Consider the following 13373-nt stretch of genomic DNA (forward strand, 5'->3'; position numbering starts at 1 on the left):
CCAGGGTGAACCCCGCCTTTCACCCGTAGTCAGCTGGGATAGGATCCAGCTCGCCTGCGACCCTGTAGAACAGGATAAAGCGGCTACAGATGATGAGATGAGATGTTTGAACATTGTGAACATTAACTGAAGCTCTTGATTTGTATCTGTGGGATTTGATGTCAAGCGACTGGCTGATTAGAGAACTGCAGAAAACAGCAGGTGGAAGTATGGGCGATCCTAATAAAGTGGCCAGTGAGTGTATATGCAGTGTATATATGATCGTCCCTGGGCTATGCATGATGTCATGACTGAACCTTTTTTTTTGGGGGGGGGTGTTAATAAATGAATGAAAAAATCAATAAGAGAACAAGACGGCACACACAAAATGTCTGAAATCTGTATTGTTTTATTCTGTTACAGGCAAGGTACTTTTGTTTGTGTGTGTGTGTGTGTGTGTGTGTGTGTGTGTAGGCAGGTTTTTATAATACATTCTCATTCATGGTGAAAAGTAAGGACCGGCAAGTTATCTGGCAACAATAGAAAGATGTTTCTTCTGAAGATCAATGGCTACTATTACCGATTCTTTTAATAAATCAGTATATACACACAGATAAATTCCCCCCTCACTATTTATAATATATACTCCATATAGCTATAGATTTCAGATAAAGTCATCACTATGGTACAGGATACAGCCATTTTTCTTTATAATGTCCAAGTGGAATATTTATTCAGTTATTTATTTCATTCGACTGAAGAATGAGATGGGATTTACTTGCATAAAATAATCATGTGGAAAAAGACAGCTATTCACAATCACTCGGGGAAAAGGTACAGCAGCGGACCCTGAGGGCACGAACCAATGGGACAGAGGCGAGAAGTTGTTCAGTATCAGTAAACCGAAGGTCATCATCATTGTGGAATCTGGATCTGACCTTCATGGTACAGGTCGTAACTGGAGTATCTGCTGCCCAGTGATTATTCAATAAGAAGTGACATTCAGAGTGTGCAATCAGGGTAACTGCAGAAAGTGTGGAAGAAGCTGCACAGGTAGGCAGGATTTTTCTGCAGCATCTCTGAGCTCTGGAGATAAAGCTGAATCACACGACCTCCTTGAAATAAGAAATCTCACAATTCTGGACAAAAAAACCAGTCTCAGCAAATATACAAGTAAATACAGTCCTGGTGTAATAGCTGTGATTAAAGGCTATCAGGATATGAACACGTACAGTGATATGGGTCATGCAGTGTTTTAACAGGGTACAACACCGCTAAATGTTAGTTTCACACACAGATATGCAGATCAGAGAATTAGATGAGAATCAGTTGATGACATTATAGTGCACAGAATAACTTTAAGCCACTTTCTGCGCTCTCTCTGCAACGGAGCATAAACGGTAGGCTGCATCAGTCGCCCTCACTTTCATAAAATCTGATGCATTTTTGTTTGGGTGTTCCTTTTCACCAATAAAGACATCCTGTAAAATGTTTTGACCATATTCAAAAGTCTAATGGTGGCACCATGAGGTTCATTTTTTGCCAAAAAACGCTTATTTTATGTTTTCGTGTAAGGTTTGAATCACAATGTTGGTGATTTCTTGTGAGCCAGAGATCATGTTAAGAACCTTTGCAAGGGATTGAGAAGCATTAATGTGATTCATAATACATTTGTATTGTTTAAAAGTAGTTGAACAATGATTCAATGAACAGCTAAAACTCAAACTGTGCTTGATAATATATTTAGAATATGGACTAAAAATGTGTATCTAAGATATTTGGTATACTCTATAAGGTGCCATAATGTTTCATGAAAAGTGATCGAAATTTTGTCATAAAATAGCAGCTTTTTCCATAACTTTGAGCTCCTGGTGCCACCATTAAACTTTAGAATTTTGTCAAAATATTTCACCCAGTGTGTTTTCTCACCAAAAGGAACATAAAAACAAAAATGCATCATGATCGGAGGAACTTTTCAGTTTTATGGGGCAACTGATGCACCCTAATAAACGGGCGTCACATAAACATCCTGTAGTGTCGTGGAAGTGTTTTAAACAGGCCTGAAGAGTAACTGTGCACATATCGTCTACATGTAAGTGACCCAAATGATCACTATCTAAGTTAACTAGTCAATATTTGCTTACCATATTCGATTATTTATTCGACAAAGTTCAGAGAAGCAAGTCGCTGTTGCGGCGGAGATTTAGTATATACAGTAGGTGTATAAGAAACGGCAGGTCAGTGTGTATTACTGGGTTTTTATTTAGATTTACAAATGTGCAATGAAATAGTGCAAGATGTTTTCTGATGACAAAATACAGTAATGTTATGGAGCTTAAAGAAAAGAAAATCAGTACAAGGCTGGGGGAGGGGGCACTTACTTTTACAAAGGAGCAGGAGGTTCAGTAGTAGTGTGCACTCTGTCTAGGGCCTGTGTGTGTGTGTGTGTGTGTGTGTGTGTGTGTGTGTGTGTGTGTGTGTGTGTGTGTGTGTGTTTGAGCACCCAGTGTGTCCCACTGCTGTACTTTTCCTCCAGACACAAGATGAACTCCTGCTATAAAAAAAAAATGTCCAACTGAAAAACACTTCATTCAGAAAAAATAGAAAAAGGCAAGTCACACGGTAACAGTTAATAAAATATTCATCATAAAGTTAAACCACCGAGTAATATAATGTAATATAGTCATAGCAACAGCAGTAGAAATGATAAAAATGGAGAGGGAGAGAGAGACTCCCTAAAAAGACCAGTTCCTGCTACGTGTTCATGAATTTTGACTCCTAAAATAGAAAAAAGCATGTTCTGTTATTTGGTGATTGGTGTGCATGCCCCAAGTCAATGGATTTAAACGGCAAAACGTGGAAAAAAAACAATAAATAAAATATCAATAAATCCATGTAGTTTTTTTTTTGTTCATAGGTCATTTTCTACACATATTTGGCAGGGTACTATTGACAAAAGAGTTATAAATAAGCATTCATTATTTTCTCATGCACACAAAAACAGAATTGTAAATGTAAAAAAAATGGCCCCTAAACTCCAAAGTGCTCGATCTCAAGTGTTGCACGTGCTCAATAAAACACGCCACACAATCTTCAGTCCGAAATCTGACAAGTGTAACATAGAAATCAGAATCTTTCTTTCATCTGTGTTCTTAAAAGACCTGAGGAAATGTCACTCCATCTGCAAACCTCTCACCGTCCAAACGCGTTCCCTGCAAATCTGCAAATCTTTGTACGTGTGTTGTTCAGTGGCATTAATGTAAACATAAACATAAGATTGGACTTGATGAGAATTTTCGGTCATTTGTGTGAAGCTTCTTTCCTACGACGTTGTGTCCCCGGCCGCTGACAGGAAACCCGTTGTAACAGTGCACATCGACTGCATTCAGTGTGTAAAGTCCAACGATGGTACAAAATGAGGTTTTCAAAATGCTTCCAGTGAGTCCGCGATCTCAGCCTGGATGTCTTGAACAGGTTGCTACGCATGCATCTTTTTAAAGTGAAGATAGAATTCCCCCATGCCACCACTTATGGTTAGGAAGGCGTTAAAGAGGGAAACACAGGGAAGTGAAATATACAGACACCAAAAGAGAGCTGATTTCCTAAGGTCCACGTTTCACTACACTATGGATGATAACGTGTTTTCTTCAGCGTAAGGGGAAGCAGTGGAAGTCCGTAGCATGGTGTGATTGACGGGTGAGAGGTCATTCATCTCTCCGGACGAGGATAAAGGGAACGATGGAGAGAGAGAGATGCCGGACGAGGGTTCAGCCGAGCCAGCGAAGGTTCGAGGAGGCTTTGGGACAAGGTTGGGCTCGAGTGTGGCTCTGGCCAGTAGCTGCTGCTCGCTGTCCAAATCCTCTATGCGCTGTTCTTCCGTCTGAACTGAAGAGCCGCGTCCCGATTCGGATTCGGCATCAGAATTGTCCGGAGGCAGAGAGTCACTTCCATCTAGCTTGAAGAGGGAATCCAGATACTGAGCAAACTCCAGCACTGCCTGACTGGTGTTTCCATTGGACAGTGGAGACACCTTCACCTCTTTTGTACTCTTCTCATCTTTGTTCACACCTTCATTTTTTTGGTTCTTTCCACCTTGCTCCTTTATAATACCAGTCCAAGGTGCCACAGGACTTGATTCCTTGCTGTTAGACCTCTGAAACCTTTCAAAAGTCTCTGATTTGGCACGCACGAGAGCCTTCTGCTGGCCTTGCTGACCCTCACTGATCTGCTTGGGTGCAAACCGAGGAAAATAGCTACCACGGTTGGTTTGAGAGGGGGAACGGCCTTGATTAAAAGGTACCGCAAGTTCCGGAGAGAGGCCGTGGCTGTCATTGGGAGGCAAAGCGAGTTCTGGTGGGGTGGGGCAGCAGGGTCCAGTTTGGCCCATAAGTTCTCGCTCAGGTGAGGCCTGAATCAGCTCAGTACGTGAGCTCAGGGATGGATTCTCCTCAGGAATCGGGGCATCAAGGGGGAAAGGGAGTGTCCCAAGACACGGTGAGCCTCTGAAAGCAGCTGAGGAGCGGCGAGAGTCCATGCTGTAGACAGAGTCAACATCCGAAAGGCTCTCCATCATAGCTAAAGGAGCCTTTCGCTCCCGCAGCTCCAGAGACAAACGCTCACGAGCACTCATCAGCACCACAGGTACAGCTGGAGGAGGACATTCTGAAAAACCATCCAGAGAGATCTCGGAGCGAGCACAGGAGCTACAGGAGAGGAGGAAGGTGGAAGAGGATGGGGTGGGAGTAAAAGCGATAGATATACAGAAGGATACAGAAAAGGTCAGAAATCAAAAGAGAGTGAACAGTAAAGTTAAAGAAAAAGTAACAAAAAAGGACAATGGTACAGTATAATGTGAGCAGAAAAGAGACAGAGAAGGAATAAGAGGGATAAAGAAAGCACACAGATGTATGTAAAAAAAAGTTGGATTAAAAGATATTGAGGAAGAAGATATAAACAAATTAAGGCACATGGAAAAGCACATGGCCATGAAGACAGAGAGAGAAAAGGGAGAAAAAAGGAAATGCAGGTTAAGTTAATGCAACAGGACTTTATCTACGCTGTGCTTCTCTACTGAACCAAAGGGGCCGAGGGGGAAACTGGATACTACCATATGTGGTTCCTCTGTCGTGAGCATGAGTGAGAGAGGACAGGGCCCATGGTTAAGATGAGACAGATTGTGCGATCACATTAGATCTAATTTTCTTAAATCCAAATAAATCATCATCATAAGCTATTCTAACTTTGTGCACCTTTCTTAATATACATCCATTTCTGAGTTTCAGGAATTTGGCCTCTGTGTCACCTCATTTACAAGAAGTCATGGATGACTGTTTGTTTAAGAATTCCTAAACACTAAGGTGTGGAAAATAGATGCTCCAGGTACATTTTGGTCATACGAATTTTTAAAAGTGCCAACGATTGTGACCTGTGGTTTTGTTTTTGGAGGTTTGAAACTCAACACCATGCACATCACCCTGAGAATGCCATCCGTACAGTGAAGCATGGTGGTAGTAGCGTCATCAGGTTTTCTGATTAATACCCTTTTTACTCAGTCATCTTTTGATCCAGGGTCTCGTCTAAGCAGAGTCATATTTAAAAAAAATTTCTAACTTTCAAAGCTTGGGATATTATTATTTTTTAAGACCAAACCATAATCGATACTTTTCCAGAACTTTGTTTTGATTGCTCCTTGGTCTTTATGAGGCTGTTAGTGATGTTATCTCGTGAACTTTGGGCTTCTCCAGGAACAAGTGTATTTATCCTGAAGCCATGTGAAACTTTAATTGCTCACAGGCAGATTACACTCAACTGATGTAATGAAAAACGCAATAGTGGGTTGGGTGGATATCATACCATGAATCAATCACACCATTTAAGACATAATGACAATGAAGCTGATTTGTGGAGACGTTCGAGTGTAAAAGCCTGTAGGTGTATTCGCAGAGCTCACCGGACGCTGCTGTTTCTGCGGTGTTGGGTTTGTGGAGTGGGCTCATGGGAGTTGGAGACTCCATGGAAGTAGGTCTCAGCATTCAGGTCCACCTCAGTTGGGCTAACCATGATTTTAGCTGCTGAAAGAAGGGCAGTCTTGCCCTTATTGTAGTTTTCCAAAACCTAAAAAGTAAGACAGAGAAAGTGGAAGGGAAAAGGAATAAACATAAAATGGGCTTTTTTTTTTGGAAAGACGAGTACGGATATGAGTAAGGTCATCAAGAAACATTACTTATATATGAATAGTTTATATACTCACTTTGTACTGTATATATGGTTAGTGTGTGTGTCTGTCACTGGTTCAAGTGTATTTCAATGTTGAATCTTTATTAATGTTGAATCACTGTCATTAATCCTTTAAAATAAATCTACACACCCAAAATGTCATGCTGAAAGGTGTGTCTTGCACTGTAAGTACACTTAATACACTATGGAATACCATTTGAGGCCAATTTTAAATATGGCACAATTAATTAACTTTATCGTCCTTTTAAGTCCATGAAAAGTCCCCCCCACAGATGACACTGGTGAAGATGTGCAATCTTAATCAGAGAGATGACTTGTGAGGAAAGCAGAATTATTTCTGGATACAAGTACACACACCACTTCTCTGTAAGTGTAGCTACCGAATGCTCGGTCAGCTTATCCTTCATATTATAGCCATGTTTTTCTTTCCAGGAGAGTGCATCATATGAACACACACACACACTGAGATTAAGTTGATGATTTAAAATACCAAAATAAAACATGTAATGAAATAGAGAACACATGATTGTTTATTATAACCTCTGTTTAGTACCTCATGGCTTCATTAAGTTGTGTATTGAGTAACTTAACAAGTCTGTGCTGGACTGAGTGCCATTCTGTGCTCTGCTGAATGAAGAGTGTGGCAGCAGGGACGTGGTCAAGTGTCAGTTTGTGAGGGGGTGTTGTGGCTCGGGTGGATGGGGTGCCATGCCATGAGTCCGGGGATCCGCGTTCGATTCCGACCCGGGGTCATTTCCTGTCTCTGCACTGTCCTATCCAATAAAGGTGAAAAAAGCCCAAAAAAAATCTTTAAAAAAAAAAGTGTCGGTTTGTGAATTGAGGGTGGAGCCAGGGAAGGTGAGTGCCAAAGTGATCACACTTGGTGTCAATTGGTGTGTATGTGTCTGTCTGTTGCAGTGATGATGGAGCAGAGAAAAAGAGGGAGACAGCAAAGAGGTGTTTCATAAGCCTTCCTTACACTATTTAAGCAAGCTGCAGAGATGTGGGGGTGATTGGTTGAGCAACGCGTGGCTCGTATTCTGCTGCTCTTGACTGGAGAAGCTCAGCTCACTGTCCAACAGCTCCCCATTGACAGTTGGCTCCACTACACCAACTTGAAGTGAGCCATCCTGCAGCATGTCTGCTGCAACCTTGAACAACAACATCAGCACTTCCACATGTTGACACTGGAGGAAGTTGGCTGGCTGTTTGCTTTCAGCCAACAGCTCTGGGATGCCTGCCGATGGTGGCTGAAGGCTAAAGACTGCAATGCCAAAGGGATCATCAGTGTGGTGGCACCGGAGCAGTTCATCGCGCGACTGCAAGAAGGGATAACAAAGTGAGTCCAGTGCCACTGCCCGGCATCGCTGGATCGTATGATCGAGTTGGCAGAGGTTCCAGCAACAGATGAACATCCTGCCTCTTTTCTTTTTCTTTCTCTCTCTCCCCCTCTCTACCCCCTCTTCCCATCCCTGCCCCCACACCACAGAAATGGGGGCTGACCCTCCTGCAGCCAGCTCAGTGAGCCCGTGGTGTCTCCATCCCTCCCTCCCCTACCGTGTCTGTCTCTCCTCCTGCTCAGGTGAGTGATCCTCAAAACGCTGGTGCAGAAGTGAAGCCTGGGCTGGTATGCTGGCACTGTGGGGAACCTGGGCATTTCCAGAGCCAGTGCCCAGCAATGGAGGTAGGGGCTATGGTCCGGATCCCCAATGTGCCAAAGACCTCCCTCAATCAGGCTAGACCATATCGCATACCGGTATATATTCAAAAGGATACATATCACACATTGGTGGATTCTGGCTGTAATTAGACCTCAATCCACCAAAGCCTGGTTCAAGGTGAGGCTTTGGGGGAGCACGAGTGGTGAAGGTTGTGTGTGCATAGGGATGTTCATGAATACCCGCTAGTGTCCGTCCACATTCAATTTCAGGGAGAAAAACATAGTGTAGAGGTGGCGGTTAGCCCGTGCCTCACCCACCCACTAATTCTGGGGACAGATTGGCCAGGGTTTAAAGGTTTAATGGAGTGTATAGTAGTGGGAAGGTCCTGTGGTAACATATCACGGAGGGGATTCCAGTGTGGCTTTGTCTGGGGAAGCCATCTCAGAGCTGTCCATGTCAGCATTGCATCATAGCAATAAAAGGAGAGGGGAGAGGTCCACCCCTCCTCTCTCTTTTGGGGATTCCCTCGAGGATTTCCCTTTAGAACAAACACGAGATGAGACTCTGCATCATGCTTTTGGCCAAGTGAGAGTAGTCAGTGGTCAGATTCTTCAGCCAAATGCAACACTCTCCTTCCCACACTTTGCAATTATTAAAGATAGGTTGTACTGAGTGACACAGGACACTCAGACCTAGAAGTAAATAACCCAGGTGTTAGCCTCAAAGAACCATAGAGAACTCATATTCCATGCAGCTCACTTTAAATTCTATGGCCAGACACTTAGGTCAGGATAAGACACTAGTCCGAATAATGGCTCGGTTCTATAGGCCAGGGATTCGCAGGGATGTCTGCAGGTGGCATGCAGCATGCTGCGAATGCCAGCTAGTGAACCCAGTCGCCATGCCAAAAGCGCCTTTGTACTCTCATCCCCTGATCGATACCCCCATTGAAAGAATTGGTACAGTATGGATCTCATCGGGCCGTTAGATCAGTTGGTATGAGGATATCATTTTATTTTAATCCTTGTGGACTATGCAATGCAATACCTGGAAGCAGTCTTGCTGCATAACATTTCCACATGTAATGTGGCAGAGGCACTGTTTAATATTATCTCCTGAGTCAGGATTCTCAAAGAAAGCCTGACTAACCAAGGCACTGCATTCATGTCATGCACACTTCACAAACTATGAATTACTAGGGGTTAAATCCATTCGCATCAGCGTTTATCACCCACAGACAGATGACTTGGTCGAGCGATTTAAATAAACTCTTAAAAACTTAATTCAGAAGTTTGTAAGCAAAGATGCAGGTAATTGGGACAAATGGCTCGAGCCACTGTTATGCGCAGTATGAGAGGTCTCGCAAGCCTCCATGGGGTTATCCCCATTCAAATTATTATATGGGCGTAAGCCTCGCGGCATTTTGGATGTGCTGCAGGAAAACTGGGAGGAAGGACCTTCAAACAGTAAAAACAAAATTCAGTACGTTCTTGATCTGCATGCAAAGCTCCACACACTCAGTCACTTTATCCAGGAAAATTTGTGGCAGGTGCAAGAATGTCAAGCCAACTGTGCAACAGGGGTGTGTGCATGAGAGAATTCACACCAGGAGATAAAGTGCTCGTATTACTGCCCACTTTGAGCTCAAAATTACTCACTAAGTGGCAAGGGCCCTTTGACGTCACACAATGAATTGGGGACATCGATTATGGGGTGAGGCAAATGGATAGGGGTGGGGCGCTACAGATATACCACCTCAACCTACTAAAATCATGGAATGAGGGGGTTCCCGTGGTGTTGGCATCAGTAGTTCCGGAGAGGGTGGAGCTGGGACTGGAGGTAAAAACAAAAGTAACCACTAGAGCCACTCTAGTCTCCTGTGGAGACCACCTCTTGCCAGCCCAACTCACGGAGGTGGCCAAGTTGCAAGCGGAGTTTTCAAATGTGTTCTTGCCCCTTCCCAACCACACTCACCTCATAGAACATCACACTGAGACACCCCCAGGGGTGGTGGTGCGTAGCTGCCCATACCACTGATTCGAACACAAGAAAGCGGTGGTTTGGTACAAACTCAAGGCCATGCTTGAAATGGGAATAATCAAGGAGTCCGACAGTGATTGGAGCAGCCCGGTGGTCTTGGTCTCCAAGATCGATGGGTTGGTCCAGTTCTGTGTGGGCTATAGAAAAGTCAACGCGGTGTCTAAATATGACATGTACCCAATGCCTTGCATTGATGAGTTGCTCGATCAATTAGGTGCAGCTTGCTTTTATGTGACACTGGATTTGACAGAGGGATATTGGCAGATCCCCTTACTCCTCTATCCTGAGAAAAAATGGCCTTTTCCACACCGTTTGACTTGCACCAATTCATCACTCTTCCTTTTGGGTTATTCAATGCACCCGCAACATTCCAATGGCTCATGGACAAATTCCTCTGTCCACATGCCGCTGCCTACCTAGGCGACATCATTATATATAGCAATGATTGGCCGCAGCACCTAGAACACCTTAGGAGCTGTCCTGGAGCTGCTGAGGCATGCAGGCCTCACAGCTAACCCCAAAAAGTGCGTGATTGGACAGGTGGAAGTATGGTATCTGGGTTTCCACTTGGGTCATGGGTAGGTGTGCTCCCAAATTGACAAGACCACAGCGATTGTGGCCTGCCCGAGGCCCAGGACCAAAAAGGGAGTGAGACAGTTCCTGGGGCTGGCTGGCTACTATCACAGGTTCATATCTAACTATTCGGACATCACCGGCCTGCTGACTGATCTCACTAAAAAGGGAGCACCAGATCCAGTCCAGTGGATGGAGTAAAAGTTGCACTGTGTAGAAGGCCACTTTTACACTCCCCTGACTTCTCTCTCCCTTTTATTTTGCAGAGAGACACATCAGACAGAGGGCTGGGGTCTGTTCTGTCCCAGGAGGTGGAACGGAAGGAACGTCTGGTGCTGTACATCAGCCGCAAGCTCCCCATGTGAGAAAATAAGTACAACACCAATGAGAAGGAGTGCCTGGCCATTAAGTGGGTAGTCCTGACCCTCCGGTACTACCTGCTGGGGCACCCTTTCACCCTCTGTTCAGATCACACCCAGGTCCAATGGCTCCACCGCTGCCAATGCATGGATCACCCATTGGTATCGAGCCCTCCAGCCTTTCAAACTCGAAGTGGTCCACAGGCCAAGGGCGCAGATGGTGGTGGTGGCGGACTTCCTGTCCCGTCGGGGGGGCTGCTGCAGGCTGAACGGCTCCCCGGCCTAAGGCGGGCGGTAGGGGTACGTGGCAGCAGGAGTGTGGTCAAGCATTGGTTTGTGAATTGAGGGTGGGGCCAGGGAAGGTGAGTGGCAAAGTGATCACACGTGTTGTCAACTAGTGTGTGTGTGTGTGTGTGTCTGTTGCAGTGATGACAGAGCAGAGAAAAAGAGGGAGAGAGTGAAGAGGTGGCTGTGTCCCGACCAGACCGTGTGTGCATGTGTGAGATAAACTTAACGTGATGCTGAAAAGCAAGAATATTAATAAAAGACTGTGTTGCACATAATTTCCCGCCTGTCTGCACTTCAGTGTTCCACCCACCCTCAGGGACATACTACAATGAGTGTGGAAAGTATTTTGTTCAATTAAACCAGTGATTAATGTGATAATTACAACTAGGACTAGGAGTCACACAACAATATACAGTGTTGATGTAGGAGACTTCTATTAGATTTATTACAAGGCTAACTATCTTCTCTTTTGTTTGTCATTCGTATTCATCTTTTTTTTTCATTTTTAAATTGCGTCTTGCTTTTATGTTGCATCATAGTACATTTTACAGGAAAGCAAAAAAAAAAATTTGTTTCTTGGGTCTGCATTTTCTATCCCCGATTTTTTTTTCCCATTTCTCTTTGAAGGCAATGGTCTCGATGCTGTTTATATATGTTTTACAAACACCTTGTCTCAGACATTTCTACTCAAGAAAAAAAGATTTTAATACGCAGAAGGAAGATCACATAATATTTGGACTTACGCATCACAAATATTTTGTTTTCCTGTGCATTTATTTTTACAGAGTTGTATATATTTCCCGTTTGCTCTTATCATTAATTCTTCATTTTGTGCATGAATCTTCATCTCATATTATGCATAAAAATGTACTGTAGTGTTAATGAGGTACTGAATGAATTGTAAGTAATAAATACTAAATAATGTACATACTCTAAGATGTTCCTGAGAAATATTATGAAGTGTGTAAGGTATCCATGAGATGATGAGACAAACCAGCATGCAGACACACACATCTCCACAATCACTGCAAATGAAAACACATCCAATGTAGCCACACAGCCAGTAAGGATGAAATGGTGTTGGTTTGTTTATTAGTGAGATTAAAACATGCTAATGAGGTTAAAACAATTCACAGACACAAAAAGGGAAAAAAAAATGTAACATGGCCAGATAATAAGCTTATACAGTGCAAAAATAAAATAAAAAAGACACTAAATAACGCTAAAGTCTCTGTGTTTGCATTATAGGTTGAAGTAAACAGAGGAGTTTAGAAGGCTGAAGTTTTTACCCTTTAGTGAAGTAATACATGTTAGAGCAGGATGTTGTATCAGATCTCCTTCAGATCGACTGAAGTTATTCATGCTTATATTATTATTTTAGAAAATAGTGCCTGTATGTGCTTTTTATCATATATAAGCAAGCTGAGCACATTTATAAATCCAGTTGATCATCAAGATTTCTTTATATAAAACACTGGGGTTTGTTTAATCTTCTGTAAACATATAATCTATAGAGACGCATGACACGGTGCTGATTGGCTGGCAAATACCATCTCGGTTGCACCCTGACAAATATGTAACCATGGCAACAACCATAAATAGCTTTAGGCTTATACTGAAATGAAAAACAAGAAAAAGGCAAGTTGAACTGATATGAAGTGAAGAATAAAACACGGTATATGGTTTTAATACTATTAGGACTTCATAGGGTGAGTGTGACAGATGCTCCTGATGTTTTATCTCTTTACTGGGATTACAGACTGATTCTGATCTGAACAGGATGTAAATCGCGCTCTGGATAACACGCCAGTCACGTGACGCGAAAAATCGATGTGATAAAAACATCCTGGGCTTCTGTAGACCACACAGCATCTCGGTTTATGAAAACAGAAACGCATAAGGTATCAGGATCTGCCGGATGGTTGGTGTGTGTGTGTGTGTGTGTTGGAATACTAATGTGACATACTGTGTAATATATGATTCAGCTTTTCACTGCAGGTGTTTAACTGGAGCATAGGAGCATAATCAGTAACACACACACACACACACACACACACACACACACACACACTATCACCAGTGTAAACTCTCTCTCTGTGTCTGTGTGTGAAGTGAAAGTTGAACTATAAAACAAAATGAAACACTTGAACGAGGACAGAGTAAAAAGCGCGTGAGAAGGGAAAGGGATGGCGTGACTCCACACCGACACGCAAAACCCCACATGAGACGTATTAAA

The 13373-nt window shown here is 43.3% G+C and overlaps 1 protein-coding gene across 2 annotated transcripts in view; it reads right to left on the reverse strand.

The window, feature by feature from the left end:
- Nucleotides 1-368: 368 nt before the first annotated feature.
- dagla (diacylglycerol lipase, alpha) overlaps nucleotides 369-13373 on the reverse strand; it is a 79775-nt gene continuing 66770 nt past the window's right edge. For both annotated transcript variants that reach the window (XM_060941887.1, XM_060941886.1), the window contains 2 exons: nucleotides 5930-6093; nucleotides 369-4682 (listed from right to left, as the gene is read on the reverse strand). In XM_060941887.1, coding sequence (XP_060797870.1) covers nucleotides 3599-4682; nucleotides 5930-6093 — 1248 coding nt within the window. In that variant the 3' untranslated portion in view covers nucleotides 369-3598. The remainder of the gene's footprint in view (nucleotides 4683-5929; nucleotides 6094-13373) is intronic.

This window comes from Neoarius graeffei, chromosome 15 (genome assembly GCF_027579695.1).
Source record: "Neoarius graeffei isolate fNeoGra1 chromosome 15, fNeoGra1.pri, whole genome shotgun sequence".
NCBI lineage: Eukaryota > Metazoa > Chordata > Actinopteri > Siluriformes > Ariidae > Neoarius > Neoarius graeffei.